Source organism: Gracilinanus agilis, chromosome 6 (genome assembly GCF_016433145.1).
Source record: "Gracilinanus agilis isolate LMUSP501 chromosome 6, AgileGrace, whole genome shotgun sequence".
Lineage (NCBI taxonomy): Eukaryota > Metazoa > Chordata > Mammalia > Didelphimorphia > Didelphidae > Gracilinanus > Gracilinanus agilis.
The window spans coordinates 59,490,961-59,511,030 of NC_058135.1; the positions used below are offsets into that span (position 1 = coordinate 59,490,961).

General features: G+C 39.3%; 1 protein-coding gene across 1 annotated transcript in view; it reads right to left on the reverse strand.

The window, feature by feature from the left end:
* Positions 1 to 201: 201 nt before the first annotated feature.
* Positions 202 to 20,070, reverse strand: part of LOC123252255 (ribulose-phosphate 3-epimerase-like) — a 62,376-nt gene continuing 42,507 nt past the window's right edge. Inside the window, 2 exon segments of the mRNA XM_044681643.1 lie at positions 202 to 906; positions 7,373 to 7,610. Coding sequence (XP_044537578.1) covers positions 202 to 906; positions 7,373 to 7,610 — 943 coding nt within the window.

Here is a 20,070-nt window from a genome sequence, read left to right on the forward strand (position 1 = left end):
CATCTTGACCTCAGCATATTGTTATGTATGCTGAAGTCAACAAGATGAAGACTTAACTGCTAGGGACAGGCAGTGGCCCCACCTCTGCAGCAGCATGATTCTTGAGCTCCTTGTGTTCTTGTGCACCAGGTGAAAATGAGGCTGAATAATCTGGTCTATGAGGAGGTGGGCTGGGCATAAGAGGAAAGTTGCCTGGAAATTTCATCTATCCAGAGAGCATTTCTGAGCAGCTTCTGAACAAACATTTCTCAGGAGATTGATGACATCTCTGGGGTCTTCACTCCTCATGATAGCACTACCAGATACAATATTAGCTCCTGCCTCTGCACATTTGTGAATTGTGTCAGGACCTACTCCACCATCTACCTCTACATCCAGAGAGGGAAACTGGGTCCTTAACCAATGAACCTTTGGCATCATGTCTTCCATGAACTTTTGCCCTCCAAAGCCAGGTTCCACCATCATGATTAAAGCCATATCTATCTGATTTGCCCATAGTGCCAAATATTCAACTGTAGTGCCAGGTTTAATAGCAAGACCAACCTTTATCCCATTCTCTCAAATGTCTTTAATCAATGCTCCAGGGTTCTCAGTAGCTTCCAGATGAAAGGTATATTGATTTGCTCCTGCTATAGCCATTGGCTTTTCCCACTGTTCTGGTCTAGAAACCATCATGTGCATGTCAAAGAAAGGGTCTTGGCCTAGCTGCTTTCAAAGGCTTTCTACCAAAGGGTGACCAAAAGAGATATTGGGAACAAAATGCCTGTCCATTACATCCAGGTGCAGATAGTCGGCCCTGGAATCCAGCATCCAGGTGCACTTGGCCCCCAGGTAGGCCAGGTCTTTATTGAGGATGGATAGGTCGATTTTGCAACCTGATGCCCTGGTGGGTACTGATCCCCCAAACTATGCAGTTACAGCCAGAAGAGCAAGCGCTCTTGTCTTCCCCTTCCTGATTAGGTCTTCCAGGTGATGCCAGAAGGCACCGTCCTCCGGGAGTGGGACTTTGGGCCATTTTAAATGAGTCTCCGTGCACAATTTGCCAATCATAGTTTTAATTTCTTTATTCATCCTTTCCACTTGGCCAGAGCTCTGGTGATGACCTGGTGTATGAAATTTAGGAGTTATCCCCAAACATGAATAAATTTGTGATAAGACTAAGTCAGTAAAATGAGTTACTTTATCATAATCAATATGTGCTGGCAGGCCAAAATGAGGAATAATCACTTTCAAAAGGTCTTTGGCAACAAAAACCACTGTGGCCTGAGTAGTAGGGAATGCTTCAGGCCACCTGGTCAGCTGATTGACTATGACCAGACAAAATTTATACTGTCCAGCTTTTGGCATAGAGATAAAATCAATTTGTAAATTCTCAAATGGTGTGTAAGCTAGAGGACATCCACCAAAGGCTTTTCCTCAAAAAGCATGCTGATTAAAGGCCTGGCAGGTAGGACAAGCTATACATATTTTGGAGGCAATTATAGTTATTCCAGGTGCTATCCATATTCTTTATTTTTATTTTTTTAAAACATTTATTAATATTTATTGTTTTGAAAAGTTAACATGGGATTTTACACAGCTGGGAAGTGTCTGAAGCCAGATTTGAACCTAGAACCTTCCGTCTCTAGGCCAGGCTCTCAATCCACTGAGCTACGCAGCTGCCCCTATCCATACTCTTTTAACAGAGTCTACAATGCCTTTGGTGCTGAAGTGACCATGTTTATGGATATAATGACAAATTTGGTTATAAAAAGCTCTAGGGAGCAGGGGTTTGCCTTCAGACAACACCCATACTCCATTTATCTATTTTGCTTTAAATCTCTGCTTCCATTTTCCCACTTCCTTGTCATTATAGGAAAGGAATAGATCCAAATTATCAGTAATTGTTAGTGGCATAATTAATTCAGTTCCTTTTAAGGCTGGTAGTTTGGCTGCAGCATCTGCTCAATCATTTCCCCTGGAGACAGGGTCAGTGCCACCTGTGGGTGCAGAATAGTGAACAACAGCTATGGCTTCAAGGAGCTGGATGGTAGAAAGAAGTTCAGTAATAAGGTTTGCATTGGCAATACATTTTCCAGCTGATGTTAAGAATCCTTTCAAACCATAACATGCCAACAGCATGACATATGCCAAATGCATAATGGGACTCTGTGTAAATTGTGACTCTTTTATTCTGTGCAAAAATACAGGCATGTTTCAAAGCTGTAAGTTCTGCACCTTGTGCATTGACATGTGAAGGTAAGGAAGCTGACCACAGAGTATCCAATTCTGTAAATACCACAGTTCCTGTATAGTGCACACCATCTCTTATAAAAGAAGAACCATCTGTAAATAATATTAAATCCGGATTATCCGAAGGGGTGTCCAGTAAATCATTATGAGATTTATCAGCAGTGGACACTAAAGATGTATAATCATGTAAGGTTCTCTGGAAGTTGGCAAATCAGGGAGCAAGGTTGCAGGATTAAGAACTCCACAGCGTTTTAATGTGATATGTTCATTATTCAATAGGGTTATCTCATATCTCGTAATCCTTTGATCAGTAAATGCTTGAGTCTTCTGTCTTAATAACAATGCCTCAACCTCGTGTGGGCACATTATGGTCAAGAGGGCATCCTAGTACCAGATCAGGAGATTTAGTTATTAATAAAGTTGTGGCAGCTACTCCTCTAAGGCATAGTGGTCCTCCTGAAGCTACTGGGTCCAGCTGGACTGAATAATTGGCCACAGGGTGTTGAGCAGGTCCCAAAAGTTAAGTTAGAACACCTGAAGCTACCCCTTTCCTTTCATGGACATATAAAGTAAATGGTTTGTCATAATTTGGGATGCCTGGAGCAGGGGCAGACAGGACAGCATGTTTTAAATTTGAAAGAGCTATTCGGTGTTCCTTTTCCAATTTAAGTGGTTCAGGGACCATGTTTTTTGTGAGTGATACAAGGGGCTTAGTGATTTCCCAATGGCAAGGGATCCACTGCTGACAAAATCCTGTTGCTCCAAGAATCGCCCTCAATTGTTTTTTAGTGGTAGGAGCACTTACATTTTGGATGCTTTCAATGTGTTTTAGAGAAATTAAATGGGACCTAGCAGTTAAAAATAAAACCTAAATATTGCACTTTGGGGATACACCACTGAACTTTGTCTTTGAAGACTTTGTGGCCTCTCTTATGTAGCTCCAAAAGGAGATGCTGGCTATCGTCTTGGCATGCCTCAGCAATGGGTGAGGCCAAGAGCAAATCATTTATATATTGGATTAAACAGCTGTATTTAAATTTAATGGCATCTATAGAGAGACAGCTCTATATGGTAGGGGTCCTAAGTGGCGTTTAATGGCATCAGATTGATAAGACAGGAAAAAGAAAATGAGAACAACCAGTCTAGTGGTTAGCCCATGCTGCTCCAACCGCTATGGAGTTTGGGGTTTATTTTTATACTGGTTTCAAACAAAGAACACAAAGAAAGAGTCACAGCTGTGAGGGGGTTAAAAATCATACCCAACCCATTAAAGTCTAAAAAGTAGAGAGATAGGTACAAGGACAAGGGCCAAATTCCAACCACCAATTAGTAGGGGGTTAATTCTGGGAGCAGAAACATATTTCATACAGATTTTTTACTAATTGCGTTCTGCCTTGATTTACAGGACTGCACCTGGTCAGATAAAGTCCGGTTCCAGTCTTATCTAAGTAATATTTTTTAGGGTTCAGGCTTCTTAATTATCAAGGAGAGAAATTGTTAACTCAGTAGCTGCTGGTCTGCTAAGGACACAAAGCTTTCCAATAAGAATATTAAGAAAAGGTGGGGATCTAAAAATGAGTCAAAAGAGGAGTCTCAGATTTTTACCTTAGATGGCCCATTCTATCTGCATCTGACATGCAGTGCAGAAAAAATCATACACACAGTTTTACTTGCTGATGATTTTGTAATGGGATCCAGATAAAATATCTATTACAGACTCTATTTCTCTAATGTAGTGCAGAGAGAGGGGGTCATGACAGTTTTTTTTCAAGCTTTGGCTGAGTTCTGAAATCAGTTAGGAGTTTAGAATCTTATGGGAGAGAAGTCAGTTGGTTTGGGAATCTCGTGGAGAGAGGGTCAGACCAACTGAGCTGCTTCCTTGTCTATCTGAAGAATTGAAAATTTAGCCTAGTTTTGGAATATTTATTTAAGAATTGTTAGTTTAGATAAACCCTTTGTATCTTCATTCCCTACATTATTTCCTACCTTCCTTCCCTTACCTTAAATGTCTGTGGAGTGAATCAGGAGAGTAAATTAGAGAGTAGTTCAAATCTGTGAGCGGTTTAACTATAATTTGGCAGTATTTTATCTAAAGAAATTGGTTAGTCATCATTTTATTCCCTTTAGACATCAAGAGCACCTTGAAAGCTGATTATCTGAAAGAAGTACAGGGAACAAAGTTAAGAATTCCTCAGGCAATTCCAGTGACATAGAGCCATCTGGAGAGCAAGTTGTTGTGGCTCTAAATTTACATAAAAGATCTCTCCCCAGCAAATTTATATAGTATGGACACCATCCTAGGGAAAGTTTTTGAGCTTTTAGGGGTATCCCCAATGCCCCCACTACATTTACTGATCCTATGGAATTGCAATATGGGTCAGATGTACTCTTCAATAAAGACCTGGAAGCTCCTGTGTCCAGAAGTCATAATAGGTGTTATCAACTTTTATTGTTACATGGGGCTCATCAGTATGGGGGAGCAGTGGATGGGGACAATGGGTAGTAAGGCATCAGGGTCTGGAAAATCAAAGGTTGTATCCTTTGATTCCTGTGCCACAAACCGCCCCCCCTCCCCGCCCTGTACACTTTCATAATCTTTGGGTAGTTCCTTGGGCTCCTCCTTGAGGGGCAGTAGCACCCTGGGTGGTTTAGGGACAAGTTCCACTCAAGATATACTGCTGTGGAGTCATTTGGTATGAGTTATCAATTGCCTGATCCATATTCCCAGATTTGTTATCAGTTCTAAAGTTGCGATTCCTGAAATCATTATTGTAATTATTATTTCTATAATTGTTATTATTTCTAAAGTTGTAATTTCTGAAGTTATTATTTCTAATTGCTTGTTTCCAATTCCTACAGTTCATCATTATGTGACTCCTTTTTGCACAGAAGTGGCATATAAGGGACTGATAGTTAGATTCTTGGAGAGGGGTAACTGAGTATCATGCCTTTTTAGTTGTTTATCGATTCTATCACTTAAAGAGTCTAGTTTCTTTTGAAACATATCCATTAAACTATTATTCTTTTCCTGTTTTTCTTTATGACTGTTAGAGACATAAACAGCAGTTCTCCTTAATTCATCAAGATCCATTTCAGGCCACTTAAGGCAATGTGTTTCAAACTAGTCTTGGACTTTTCTATGAGAGTTATTGACAAATTGTTCCCTTATTTGCCTTATATCCTTTTCATTAGAAATGTCAAGTTTCATGTATCTACCTCCCAGTTCAATGAGCTTGTCCATGAATTGGGAGGGTATCTCATCATTGGATTGTGTCAGGTGTTTAAATTTGGTCCAGGCGTATGGCTTCTCAGTGTAATCTCACATTGCTTTGAGAATGGCCACCCTAGCAAGACATAAGACTGAATATTTTGGGGGGTTGTTATGCTGCCATTGAGGATCTTCAGTTGGCCAGTGTACTACATTGTATCCTCAGGCTTTGTTAACATGAGAGATAATTTTATTCCTTTCATGTTCCATTAGGAAAGCCCAGAGCAATTTTTCTACATCTTTATAGGAAGGGTCATAGTGAAAAAAAAAAGTCATCCATCATTTTTATTTCTGTTATGGGTTCTTCCTCGTAAGTGATACAATCTTGTTTTAATTCCTTTACATCCTGAGGCGTGAAAGGCTTATGTTGTTGCAATGTAACCATTCCCCATCATGTCCTACTGTGGACACTTCCCTTAAGTGGAAAAGGCCTTTACAGGAATCATTTAATGTTTATGGTTTCTGAGAACTTGACTGTGGGGAGGTAAGGTTAGCCATGAGTTGTAGAACATGAGAGAGGTGGTTCAGAGTACAAAAGAGGAGGTTCTGTACCTAAGATATAGTAGAGGGGCCTGGCATCTCTATTTCAGGGGAAACAGGTTTGCAAAAATCAGACATGAGTTGGGGAGAATCTTCCTTTGTCATTTGACCACATAAATAATACATGACCTGGTTCAATTGAATTTGCAGGTTGGCCTGCATTCTTCTTTGGAAAGTTTGTTGTGACCTATCAGTCCAGAGAAAAAAGAAAATTACAAGCCACACAGGAAGAAGGAGGCAATCTGGAACCCTATAAGTTCCGATTTGGGCAAAAACCACTAGAGTTTCTTGTATAGTATCATTTATACTGCTGAGCATTATAATCAAAAGGATAGATTAAAGTGAAGTGGAAAAGAGAATAATTTTCAATATATATATTGATTTGTTTATTTTGATTGATTTATTTATTTGGGGTAGAGGCAGGCTAAAGGGTATTTTATATTGTTTTATTTTATTTTATATAATGTTATATGATTTTGTTGGATTTTATTTACAAAAATATTTATCATTTATTCATTTATATTATATATTATATAAGAATATATGTTATAATTGGTTTATAATATATAGTTTATAATTTTTTTTAGTAATTATTTTAAAATGCCTTCATTTATTTATTTATTTATTGGGTGTTGCTGCCCTCTGGTGGCAGAAAAACATCCACTGTGGCTCAGCAGGAAAAAGGGGGAAGAAGAAAGAAAATAAAGGGAAAAAAAGTTGTTGGGTTTTTTTTATTTTTTGAGTGCTCCCTACTGACCTCTGGTGGCTAAGTGGCCACACTACAACAGGGAAGGGTAAGGGGTGTTGTTAGGGTAGGGGGTGGGAGTAAGGGGTGTGATTGTGTTTGCCAGGAACCAAAATGGAGAATATGGCTACAAAACAGGGCAGGCTTTGGTCTAAAAGCTGTTGCATCTGGAAATTGGGAGTTGAAGCAGTTACCTTGCTTTCTGAAACCCAAGTTGGGGCAGGGAGGGAGCTAGGACACAGGCTGGGGTGGGTGAAAAATGTCAGGACCTCCCCATGCCAAGGCAAGGAGCCCAGCAGAGGTTAGGGACTCCTGCAAGGAAAAGGGGACTCCCCCATGTTCTGGGGCTGGGGCTGGAAGAGGGAGTCTTTTAAATTTACTAGTCAAAGAAGCAATGCCAGAGATGGTCACTGCAGTGGGAGACAGGCCAGCTGGACAGTCTAGCAGAGCTGAAGGCAGCTGGAGCCTCTTAAACCCAGTGCCAGCAGCTGAGGCTGGGGCGCAGCCCCGCCCCAACTCTGGCTGTGTATGCAAAGCGGTGGCTGGGGCTCCAGAGGCAGGCTGAAGGCAGCAGGAGGCTCCCAAACCTGATCCGGCAGCAGGGGCCACAGTGAGGCCCTGCTATTCCTCTGGCTGCAGCTGGGGTGGCAAGGATTAAGGGAACAGGAAGGGCACGTGGGAGGCAACTGGGAGGGAAGGGAACGGATGGAGGAAGAGGCAGGAGGCAGCAGGGGGGGCCCCAAGCTGGGTGCAGATGCTGGGCTCACCAGCAAAAGTTTAAAAGTGGCAGAAATCTCAGCCACAGCAGGCAGGGGCAGGGCAAGGCTGGGAAGCCCCAGCACAGCAGTAAAAGCAGGGTGTTCCAGAAAAACCCTGCTGGAGGCTTAGTGGGAGAGCTGGGAACTAGTTCCACAGAGGATCTGAGGTTAGGTTCTGGAATCCCTTCGTGGTTGCCAACTGTAGATTTTTAAATTAATATTTAATGCCTCCAAAATATGATATTTATAAGGATTTATTAATATTAAATTAGAGAACTAGAGAAACACTGGGAACTTTTCCCTCTCACCCCAAAGAGGCTTGCCCCATCAGCACTGCTCACCACACCATCCATGTGCAAGAGAGAAAGAGCAAGAGGCGGAACCAACCCGAATTAAATACAGGCTGCGAAACTCATGCACATATATGCAAGGCAAAAGGAATTGTGGGTAATATCGAAAGGGAGTTTGGGTAATGTAGTTTCAGGGGTTCAAGATCTTCTAACTTTACACTCTGGTGGTGGGGAGTGGGATAGGTAACTAGGTGGCACAGTGGATAGAGTCAGGAAGATGTGAGTTCAAATCCAGCCATAGGCATTTCCTAGCTATGTGACCCTGGGCAAGTCACTTCAGTTTGTTTGCCTCAGTTTCCTCATCTGTCAAATGAGTTGGAGAGGGAAATGGCAAACCACGCCAGGATCTTTGCCAAGAAAACTCCAAATGGGGTCACAAAGAGTTGGACATGGGACTGAAATGACTCAACAGCACATTTGGAAATACAGATAGAAATGCAAAGCAGTCCTCCCTTATTTGAAAGGAATTCACATTCTGTTAGGAAGAGACTGCATGAAAGGAAACTTCAGCTGCAAATCAGACAGAGAGATCCAATAGTCTCTATGGTAAAGAGGCAAAGCAGATAGTGATGTATCTTTAGTGTTACATGTATTTCCACTGATAAAATAATCTTTGTTTCTGTTTTGTAACATTTTATTGGGCTAATGACTTTACGATCCCACCAGAAGTTCTCCCAACATTTCTAACAGTCTTTCTTCATGAAAATTATTTTTGAAATCCGGAATCATTTAATCTTTCTCATTTAATCTGTTTCCAGGTTTTTGAGGTTCCCTTTGCTTTATTTTTAAAAAAATGACTATTGGTTATTTTAAACCATCAATTCTTTCTTTTGAATTCTTCAAGCACTCTAAATTCTCACCTTATCTCCTCTCTTTAATTCTATTTGTCAAAATCAATTTATTGAGAACTTTTGTTTTTACATCACCAAAATTTCTCACATTCTTCTAGCCAGTCATCCCATTTAACAAAGAATCTTTTTTAAAAACAAAAAGGAAAAAGAGGAAGAAGAGAAAAAATCAGAAAAATTGATCACTACACCAAATAAGTCTGTAAATATTTTTGAAGTATCCACTCATGGACTTCTTACCTCTTTAAAGGAATGGGATCAGGAGGGGTGGTCTTCTCATATTTCTATTGGGGTTTGGATCTCAATTTCTTCATCTTAAATGATAGTAAAGTCTCTGCTAGCTCTAAAACTTCATATTCTATGATCTCTTTAGTAGACCACTTCAGCTATGTGTTTTTTTTCCCCCTTATCAAATAGTAGAATTAAGCAGGACAGTAGAATTCAGTTTGGATTTACTGAATGAAACACAATGTAATGCACTGAAGCAATGTGCTATGATGAAGAGATGACTGAGTCTTGAGGAGTTTGGAAGACCTCAGTTCAAGTCTGGTGACTGACATGTAAATGGCCCTCTGACTCTGGTCAAGACCCCGGACAATAATAGTTCCTAGACAACTCTTTCAGACGCTAAATGAAGAAGTATGTGCTGACCCACCTTGGTAGGGAAGGGTTACACAGAGATCCCTACATCCATGAAGGACAAGGTCTGAACAAAAAAATAACTTGTATAACTCAACTGAATATGAACCCAGGGCTAATCAGGCAGTGCACATTCCCCTGTGCATCCAACTGTTGATTTTTGGCATCAAGTAGAAATGTGGTGCCATGAAATGGCAGTAAAACACCATGCTTTGGGTGACTTTGTAATGTCCTCTCTGGAGTGTGGTTAATTTGGTATCTACGTGCATGAAAATTATTTGAGTGAACACAAAGAATTCTGTTTTCTGAGTTCCTAAAATTACATTTTACTTAATAATTTTTTTAAGAACAAGTTTTTTCCTGGTATTTTTTTGTTTCTTGAACCATCCTAATTGTTCCAAGTATTTTCCCCCTTCTCCATCCTGGAGAGCCATCCTAGAGAGAGACAAATAGTATGTTTTAGAGTGGGGGAAAAAAAAGCTCAGCTCAACTGACCAATATATTTATAAAAAAAACCCAAATATGCTTAACGTATACTATCTGTGGCCCTCCCACCTTTACTGAATTCTGAGTGGATTTGAATTCTCTGTTCCAGGAGCTTTCAGTCTAAAGGCAAACCTATAACAAATATGAGCTGCCTGGGGGAAATGGGACCACAAGGAGCCATAACACAAATTGCAGTTATTATCATGCACAAATTGGTCTTTATTAAACATCTATTGGGTCACTGAACTCACTTCTCCTCCCCGCACTGTGTGTGTGTGTGTGTGTGTGTGTGTGTGTCTTCTCTCAGTCAGCTCTGCCTTCTCCTTGTCCCTTGTGGAGATCAGCTTAGACAGCTGTGATCCCAAGTAGGGTGTGTCTCCTGGCTGTGATGTCTTTCTCTAGAATATCTCTATCCTCGTGGCATTTGGCCGTATGATGGGCTCTCTGGCTTGGCCTTCTGGGCAGCTGGAGAGGCTGTGTCAGGGGTTGTGTGGGGTCAGGGAGCCTTGTGAGTGGCTAGTTCTCCAGCCTCCCACAAGCTCATTGTTCCCTTCTATGGTATGGGAGATGCATCTGGTCTCCCTTGCAGAGCTACACAGTTGCTTCCAAGGAACCAGATGGTTTTCACCTTGAATCTGGGCTATGGTGTCTGGTCACCTTATATGGAGAAAGAACATAAGTAGGGACAACATGAAAGATTCTGCTTTCTCTTGCTTCTTTGGGAAATGCTGGTAGATTTTTTGAGACTATTCTTGGAATAATGACCTGGACACTTTCTGCTGTTTCCTCAACTGTAACCTGTCCCACTTGGTCCTCATCCCCATTAGCTGAGGACTTGGGAGGAATTATAGAATTGTAATGGCAGTTATTTGGGCAAGCCACTAAAACTCTATATGCCTAGGAGGGAGGTAGAGGGCACAGTGGCTACAGCACTGGACCTGGAGTCAGGAAAACCAGATTTCAAATCTAGCCTCAGAGACATCCTAACTGGGTGACCCTGGGCAAGTCACTAAACCTTTCATTCAAAAGGATCCTCTGGAGAAGAAAATGGCAAACCTCTCCAGTGTCTCTGCTAGGAAAACGCCAATAGACAGCTCTGATCCATGGGATCACGAAGGGTTAAATACTACTGAACAACAAAGGGGTGAGGGAACTTCACAGACCATTTTGTCCCAACACCTTCATTTTACAGATGAAGAAATCAAAGCCAAAGGGGTTTAAGTAGCTTATCCCAAGTCTCAGAGATAGAGAACACTGAGCCTTTGATTTCCCAATAAAAATCATATCCGTTCACCAAAAGTTAAAATGACTTAATGGCTCAGGAAGGAAATGGGGATTCATAACATATGAGGTCTGCTTAGGTTTTCTAAATTTTTAATTTTCTTTAAGTTTTCTTTCTGTGACTTACCTATACTTCAAGTTCTTCAGTAACAATAATAATAGAACATTAGCAATTATATAGCACTTTAAGGTTTGCAAAGTGCTTTTACAAATATTATTTCATCCTCACAACAATCCTGGGAAGTGTGTGCTATTATTATTATAAATAACATAATATAATAGACATAGATTTTTAGACATAGCTAATTTGAGAATTTGTTTCTCTTAGATAAGAATATTTATTACAATTTATTACATATTTATAACAAACTATATGCTATATTATTGTTATTATTATTTTTAAAACCCTTACCTTCTTGCCTTGGAATCAATACTGCGTATTGATTGATTCCAAGGCAGAGAAGTGATAAGGGCTAGGCAATTGGGACTAAGTGACTCTCCAAGGTTCACACAGATAGGAAGTGTCCGAGGCCATATTTGAACATAGGTTCTCCTGCCTCCATGCCTGGCTCTCAATCCTCTGAGCCACCTAACTTCCTCAACTAGAAATTGAGGCAGATGGTGGAAATGTGACTTGCCCAGGATCACATAGCTAGTAAGTGCCTGAGGCTGGATTTGAGCTCAGGTCTTCAATCTCTCTGAACTCCAAACCTTCCTCCATTCAGCTTCTGAAGTCATTTTCCTAAAGCACAGGTCACCCTTCTTCTCATTAAACTCTATTGACATCTCTAAAATCAAATATAACATCATCTATTTGACATTTAAAGCCCTTCATGACCTATTTGCACCAACCATCCACCTTTTCAACTTTCTTCCTCCCTACATGTTCTTTGATCCAGTGATGCTGGCCTCTTGGCTATTTCATGAGCAAGACATTCCATTTCTCATCTCCAGGCCTTTTCACTGATTGTGCCCTATGCCCAGAATTTTCTCCTCCTGACTTCACTGGCTTCCTTCAAGTGCCAGCTAAAATCCCACCTCTGAAGCCAAGATTGGTGTCTTTGATGAGCAGAATTGTTATCTTTAAGTGTTATTTCTTTTACATTACCCTTGTCATTGTTGTGTTTACTCTGCTCTGTCTTAGTCTATGGAGTTTCCCAGGTTTCCCTGAATTCTTCATATTTGTCATTTTTTATGGTGCAATTCCATTTATCTGCCACAATTTGTTCAGGCATTACCCTAGCTGATGAGGACCCACTTTGCTTACAATGTTAGCTCCCACCCCCCAAAAAAAGTGCTGCCATGAATTTAATCTATTTGTATGAGACCTTTCCTTTGGTCTTTGACTTTTTTGAGACATATATCCAGTAATGATAACACTGGCTCCATGGGTAAGCACAGTTTAGTGATTTTTTTTCTACTGTAGTTCCATATTGTTTTCTGGCATAATTGGGAAAAAAAAATCACAGCTCCAACAACAGTGCATTAGTGTGACTGTTTTCCCTTAGCTCCATCATTATCACTTATCACTTAGTTGTTGTTTTTTAACATGATAATCACTTTTGTGACAAAATTTCACATATTTCAAAAAGGGGTAATGAACCAAATTAGGAACTCACTGAACATCAGAATTGGAAGGTCACCTAGTCTCACTTCTCCCCCATTTAATTTTTTTTACAAAGGGATACAACTTTTAATAATAATTTTTGTGACATTTTGCAATCCATATTCTCTCCCTCCCTCACACTTCCCCCTCTCCCCAAGAAGGCAGGTAATATAATATAGATTGTACATATGTTATTATGCAATATATTTTTCCATGTTATACTGTGAAATAAGACACGTAGTGCTTACACTAGAGAAAAATTCATGGAGGAAATAAAGTGAATAATGATATGCTTCAATCGGTATCGTAAGGGGGAAGGTATCCTAAGGGGGAAAATAAGAAACCAGGGTTTTGCAACTTTGCAAACTTAGCAAAGGCATGAGTTTGCAAAAGGGTCTGGTCACATGCACGGGACTGAAGGGTCAGTTCCAGATTCTGGGGAAGATATAAACCCGAGGACGAAAGACTGTTGAGGGTTGGTTTTTCCAGTTTGGCCAGGAGAGCAGAGAGTGCACTTTCTGTGGCAGTTTATTTATGCCTTTAGGAGGTGGCTTGTCTTTCCTGATACCCAGAGGTCCTGTAGTATAACTAGTGAGAAGAAACTGAGATCCTGTCTAGCCTTGTCTCCAGTTACCATCTCCCAGATATCTTGTGAGCTCCTGATTACTGAGTCGTTTCCTGACTGAGTGTGAGTGAGAGCCAGACCCTGAAAAACTCTGTCTTTGGAACAGAGGCCTGCAGCCATCTTGGCCTCTGAAGAAGTTCATCAAGTTTTCAACCCTTTCTACTCTAACAAACTCTTACCATGACTATCTTTAATTTGAGCACAGTCAGTTCAGATTTAGCTAGTTTGGGTTTTTATTTTATTTATTATGTATTTGTTTGCTTGTTTGTTTATTTATTTATTCATTCGTTCATTCATTTATTTATTCATTTGTTTGTTTATTTATTTATAATATATGATTTATAATATTTTTCCATGGTTACATGATTCATGTTCTTTCCCTCCCTCCAAAATTCCCCCCCTTCCCACACAATTATATGGTTCTCCTGGTTCTGATCCTTTCCCTCTGCATCAATTCCTGGAGGTCTTTCCAGTTCACATGGAATTCCTCCAGTTCATTATTCCTTTGAGCACAATAGTATTCCATCACCAACAGATACCACAATTTGTTCAGCCATTCCCCAATGGAAGGGTATCCCCTCATTTTCCAATTTTTTGCCACCACAAAGAGCATGCCTATAAATAAATAAATATTTTTGTACATGTCTTTGGGGTATAAACCCAGCAGTAGTATGGTTGGATCAAAGGGTATAGTCTGGGTTTTTAGAGAGATCAGAGTAGTGAAAGTGTAGCTTGAAGAACTCAAAGACAACTTTGTGAGAAGCCGGTAGGAAAGAGGGAGGAATATCTAGATTTTAGAGACTCCTTTTATCCTGGTCCTCCATTATGTCCTTTTGATTGACTATAAATAAACTACTTTACTGATTTAAAAGGAAAGTCAGATAGTGTTGTGACCTAAGAGTGACTCTCAGGCTTAGTCAGGCCTGGAGAGTGAAATCTTCTGAATATTAACAACAACTCTACAAACCCCAAACCTTACTCACCTATTTCAGTATTTAGACTCTGTCAATTCCTTCAGTGTGAGTGGAGAGTCTTTTTTTGGTCATCGGTCCCTTGGAGTTGCCCTGAATCTTTGTTTTACTGATGATAGTTAATACATTCATAGTTAATTATTGTACACCATTATTATTACTGTGTACAACATTCTCCTGGTTCTTCTCTCTTCACTTTGCATCACTCCATAGAAGTCTTTCTAGATATTTTTATGATCATCTTGTTTGTCATTTCTTATGGCACAGTAGTATTCCTTTAAAATAACATACCACAACTTGTTCATCCATTTCCCAGTTGAGGGACATCCCTTTAGTTTCCAGGTCTTTGCCATTAAAAAAAAGAGTTCTATAAATTTTTTTTTTTTTGTAGAAGTAGATTCTTTCCCTCTAACTTTAATCTCTTTGGGATATAGAACTAGTAGTAGTATTGCTGGGTTTAAAAGTACGCACAGTTTTATGGCCCCTTGGGCATAATTCCAAATTGCTTTCCAGAATGGTTGCATCAGTTCACAGTCCAATAGTGTATTAGTGACCCAGTTTTCCATATGCCCATCAAAATTTATTATTTTTTCCTTTTTGTCATATTAATCAATATGACAGGTGTGAGGTGGTACCTCAGAGATGTTTCATTTATTTGTTTGTTTTTTGTTTATTTCTTTGTTTGTTTAAGCCCTTACCTTCTGTCTTGGAATCAATACTGTGTATTGGTTCCAAGGCAGAAGAGTTGTAAGGGCTAGACAATGGGGATCAAGTGACTTGCCCAGGGTCACACAGCTGGGAAGTGTCTGAGGTCAGATTTGAACCTAAGACCTCCAGTCTCTAGACCTGGCTCTCAATCCACTGAGCTGCACCCCCTCAGAGGTGTTTTAAATTGCACTTCTCTAATCAAGAATGATTTGGAGCATTTTTTCATGTGACTAAAGATAGTTTTAATTTCTTCATCTGAGAATTGCCTGTTCATATTCTTTGACCATTGGTCAGTTGGGGAATGCTTTATATTCTTATAAATTTGAATCAGATCTCTATTTTTAAACTCATTTTTATACTATATATGTGAAAAATGAGGACTTCGTTGTAGACCCTTACTATAAAGATTTCCTCCTAATTTTTTGTTTGCCTTTTAATCTCAGTTGCATTGATTTTGTTTGTGCAGCCCCTTTTAATTTAATGTGATATCTTATAATGTTCTCTATGTTTTGATTGGACATAGACTCTTCCTTTATTATTTTGTGCTCCCCTAATTTGTTTGTAGTTTTACCTTTTATTTCTGAATCATGTGTTCATTTTGACCTTCCTTTGGTATATGGTGTGACATGTTGGTCTATGCCTTATTTCTTCCATACTGTTTTTCACATTTCCTAGCAGTTTTTATCAAATAGTGAGTTCTTCTTCCAAAAGTTGGGGTCTTCTCTCCCTCATTTTACATGTAGCATGCTCTTTGGTGATTAGATAAAGTGAAGACCAGTTACAAAATGGAGTTGGTTTGGTGGGGAATCAAAAGAACCAATCAGATTTTATCTCATGAACATTAACTTTATCTTGTGCCACCACATATATTCTTTTCCATCTTGTTGTTTTTCTGTAAATCATTAATGAGAAACTAGATGGTATAAATCATCTATTGTTCCATAAATGCAGGTGAATACAATTAATCAACATCCCTCCATTCAAAGAATAAAAGACCCTGAAACCTATTCATCTCTCTTCCTACTCAACCAAAACTCATTCTTCTCACTCTTTCCCCCTTTCAAGTTGGAAAGTCTCTAATCTTTCCTCTAATTAGAAATCAGATTACCTAATTTTGTATCCTGGTTAATTGTTTTCTTATTTGATTTATTGCTTTAATGTATAAAAGTCTCTTCCTCTTCTGTATTTGGGGTCTAGTTTCACAGCTGAATAATGCTATTACTTCCAATTTGTTGGGCAATTGGCATGTTTTGCTCAAGAAATTGATATGTTCTGAAGCTTAAACCTTAGTTTTCTAAGTCATTTCATCTTTTACCTGTCACATTGGGTTACTGCTGCTTCCAACTTGCTCACCTAAGTATGGCTAGCTCAGATTTAAAGTACTCTGGGTCTGCACTCCTAAAATTATACCTCACAAGCCCCTACTGATGAATTTACCTTTAGTAGTCAGCCAGAGGATACAATTAACTCAAAACAAAGGCATTTTCATAAACAAGAACAGAAGTAATGAAACATTCCTCCCATAAACCTGGGTTGCAGTATTCCATTAATTTACATGGAATCCCTTGGAAGAGGAGGAACACATATAGACAATGCTACTGGAAAGGTAGCCACATAAGGAACACACAAGGCAAGACAACTCAGATCTCAGACAATGCCTGGCTCCAATATTCTATCTCTTCTCATGGTTTCTTTATGATGCTTCCCCAAGGTCAGTATTTCGGTAGAGCAGGTCTCTGATCTGGGCTCCCTAGACCCACTCCTATCTATAGCTACACTCCCAAAGAATAAGGAAAATTCTTTCTCAATTGTTCTCCTCCAGGCACAAAGTCATCTACAGATCAAGTCATTTCACTACAAGATGCCATTGCCAGTGTCTCAACTTTGCCCCTCAGGTAGCAATGTATTAGCATTCTTTCCACAAACTAGAAGTCTCCTGCATATTCATTGGCATGTGAAATGCCCCAAGCTTGATTGGAAAACAGGGGTTACACCTAGATAACCTTACAATTGCATACATATTTAAATCTATCAACCTATAATCATGTGATTTTAGCTAAGTAATTATAGCTTTCTAGTCCTTAGCTTTCTCAGCAGTAGGAAAAAGGGACTTGATAACATGATCCCTGAAGTCTCTAGACCTAGAAAAGTCAAATAATCTAGGTGATACTGGTGTGGGCTTATTCCAAATCTTCATAGTAAAAATTTTTGAAAGGAAATATTAAGTAGACTTGTATCTATTCAGGGTAACATAGGAGTTATAATGGATAGAACACTGGGCTTTGAATCAGGAAGACTCATCTTCTTGAGTTCAAATCTGGCTTGAGAAACTTCCTAGCTGTGTGACTCTGGACAAGTCACTTAGCCCTGTTTGACTCAGTTTCTTCATCTATAAAATGAACTGGAGAAGGAAATGGCAAACCACTCCAATATCTTTGCCCGCCCCCCAAAACAACAAACAAACAACAAAGGGTCACAAAGAGTCAAAAACAATTGAACAACAAGAAAAAAAAGATTTAAGGGAAAGGAGTTAAATTAAGGAAATAGTATGTGAGTAAATTCATGTCCTTCATATGTCGCATGAAATATAGCACCATATTTCATTTATATTCCTTTCTCCCCAAAAGGGAGTATTGCAAAATCCATCTTTCCTGTGAGAGGAGATATTCAAAGCTGGGGATGCTGTAGTAAACACTTATTTCTACGGAGCTCTTTACTCAATATAAAATAACAGGTCCTGATTTTTAAAAGCTAGAGCTTATTCTTTCATGCGTCTGTTATGCCCAAGACACAGGAATAAGAAGGGAATCCATTCCAGGCATGGAGGACGGCTTGCAAAAAGTATGGGTGTGGGGGATGAAATGTGTAGTGTGAAAGAGCACACTTCTCATTTTTTTAGAAAACCAAGGGCAGGGGCAGCTAGGTGGCTCAGTGGCTAGAAAGCCAGGCCTGGAGTCAGGAGTGACTGGGTTCAAGTCTGGCCTCAGATACTTTCTACCTATGTGACCCTGAGCAAGTCACTTCACCCCAATTGCCTAGCCCTTATTGCTCTTCTACTTTGGAATCGATTCATAGTACTGATTCTGAGATGAAAGGTAAGGGTTTAAAAAAGAAAAAGAAAAAGAAAAGAAAAGAAAAGAATGGATAGATTTGGCTGTAACTGCTGACAGAAAATAGTGAAAATCAATCTGAATACCTGGAGACAAAATCTTGGCAATAATGAAAAAAACAAACAAACAACAATCCTTAGGCTTAAGAGATAAAGCAGGGACTTTCTAGTACTTTAGATGCTCTAAGGTAGTGTGGTTGGGTTGTTTCAGTTATGTCTGACTTTTTGAGACCACATTTGGGATTTTTTGGGCAAAGATACTAGAATGCTTTGCCATTTCTTCCTCTACTCCTTTTTCAGATGAGGAAGCGGAGGCAAACAGGTTTAAATGACTGAACCAGGGTCACACAGCTAGTAAGTATCTGAGGCTAGATTTGAACTCTCCTGATTCCAAGCACAGAGCTCTATCCACTATGCCACCTAAATGCCCTTCATTCTTTGTGATCACTCCTATTTTCCTCCTCTCATGTGGTAGTAGTGGGGTTAGGATTAGGCATGAAAAGAATTTGTTGTTTATTATTATGACTTTCTATTACTGCCCCCTCCCCCATTAAAATAATTATGCGAAGTATCCCTTTTGTTATTTATTTGCAAAAGTTAAGAATTAAACAACAGAGAATCCAGAGTTTTACAGGTTTGATTTTTAAAATGAACAATCTTTCGCATGTCTCTGTAAACTAAGAATGCTTTGAATCATCTTTCCAGACGCTGGAGGATGGACCTTACCTCAGATTACTTCCAATTTGAGGAATCTCTTATTTTTTTCAGCTTGTTATACTAGATGAACTTTCAAGGGAAGGAAATGGGGTTGTGTTTGTTCTTTCTACCCAGGCATATCACATGGTCTTCGAGAATTACTGGGACCAAAAACTACTTCATGTCCAAATTAATCTCATTTCATTTGTTTTTCTTTAACATTTTAATTATTTTAATGAACAAACATAATGATATTATCTCCTTTACGCCTTCTCCTCCCTCCAAAAAAAAAAAAAAAAAAAAGAAAAAGAAAAACCCAACCTTTGTAACAGAGTTAAAGAAAACAAATTTCTTCATCAGTTAGAGCAAAACATCTGTTTCATTCTGCACCTGACTCCTCATCTCTCTGTCAGGAAGGAGGTAGTATGCTTCATTGTTTCTTTGAAACCATCTCTTTCAGTCATTTGTTATGGCACATTGGTATTCCATTCTACTTATATACCATAATTTGTTAAAGAACTCTGCCTCCACTGCCACAGTTTCTAGTATTATACTACTTTGAATATTTTAGATTGCTCAACTTGTTCACCCAGACTGTTCGAGTTAATGAATCGTGCCCCATTTCCTTTTCTTTCTTCTCTAATATAGTCCTCTTTCCTTCTCTTCTTTAAAGCTCATTAAAACATAGTAAAGTCACTCCAGGCCTTTTGTCTTCTGTAACTCTTTCTCAGAACTTGGATGACATTAGACTCGTGAGGAGAAACTTGTTTCTTCTCTTCCTGTCTTAACATAAACATTTCCTCCATGTAGTCTGATTCCTTACTCCCATTTACATTCTTATGATTTTCTTTATTGCTGTGTAAGTTTTCTAAGTTTTTGCTCAGCTTTGGTCTTTTCATCAGGAATTCTTGGAAGTCTTGTATTTTCATTAAAGGTCAAATTTTTCTGAATGTAGGATTGGGCTGGCTTCAGTCCTATTTAATTCAACTCAGTAAACATTTATTGAGCACCTGCTCTGTGTCAGGCACTGTGCTAAGCACTGGGGATACAATAAGAGGTAAAAAAGCTGCCCTCAAAGAGCTTACAACCTAATGGAGGAGACAACATGGTTTGGTTGCTGCTATCTCTGTTTACTGAGTGCTGTGTTCTTCAAGGATTTTGGAGGTGAGTTGGAACAGAGAATTGTAAATCTGTGTTGTTTTTCAATT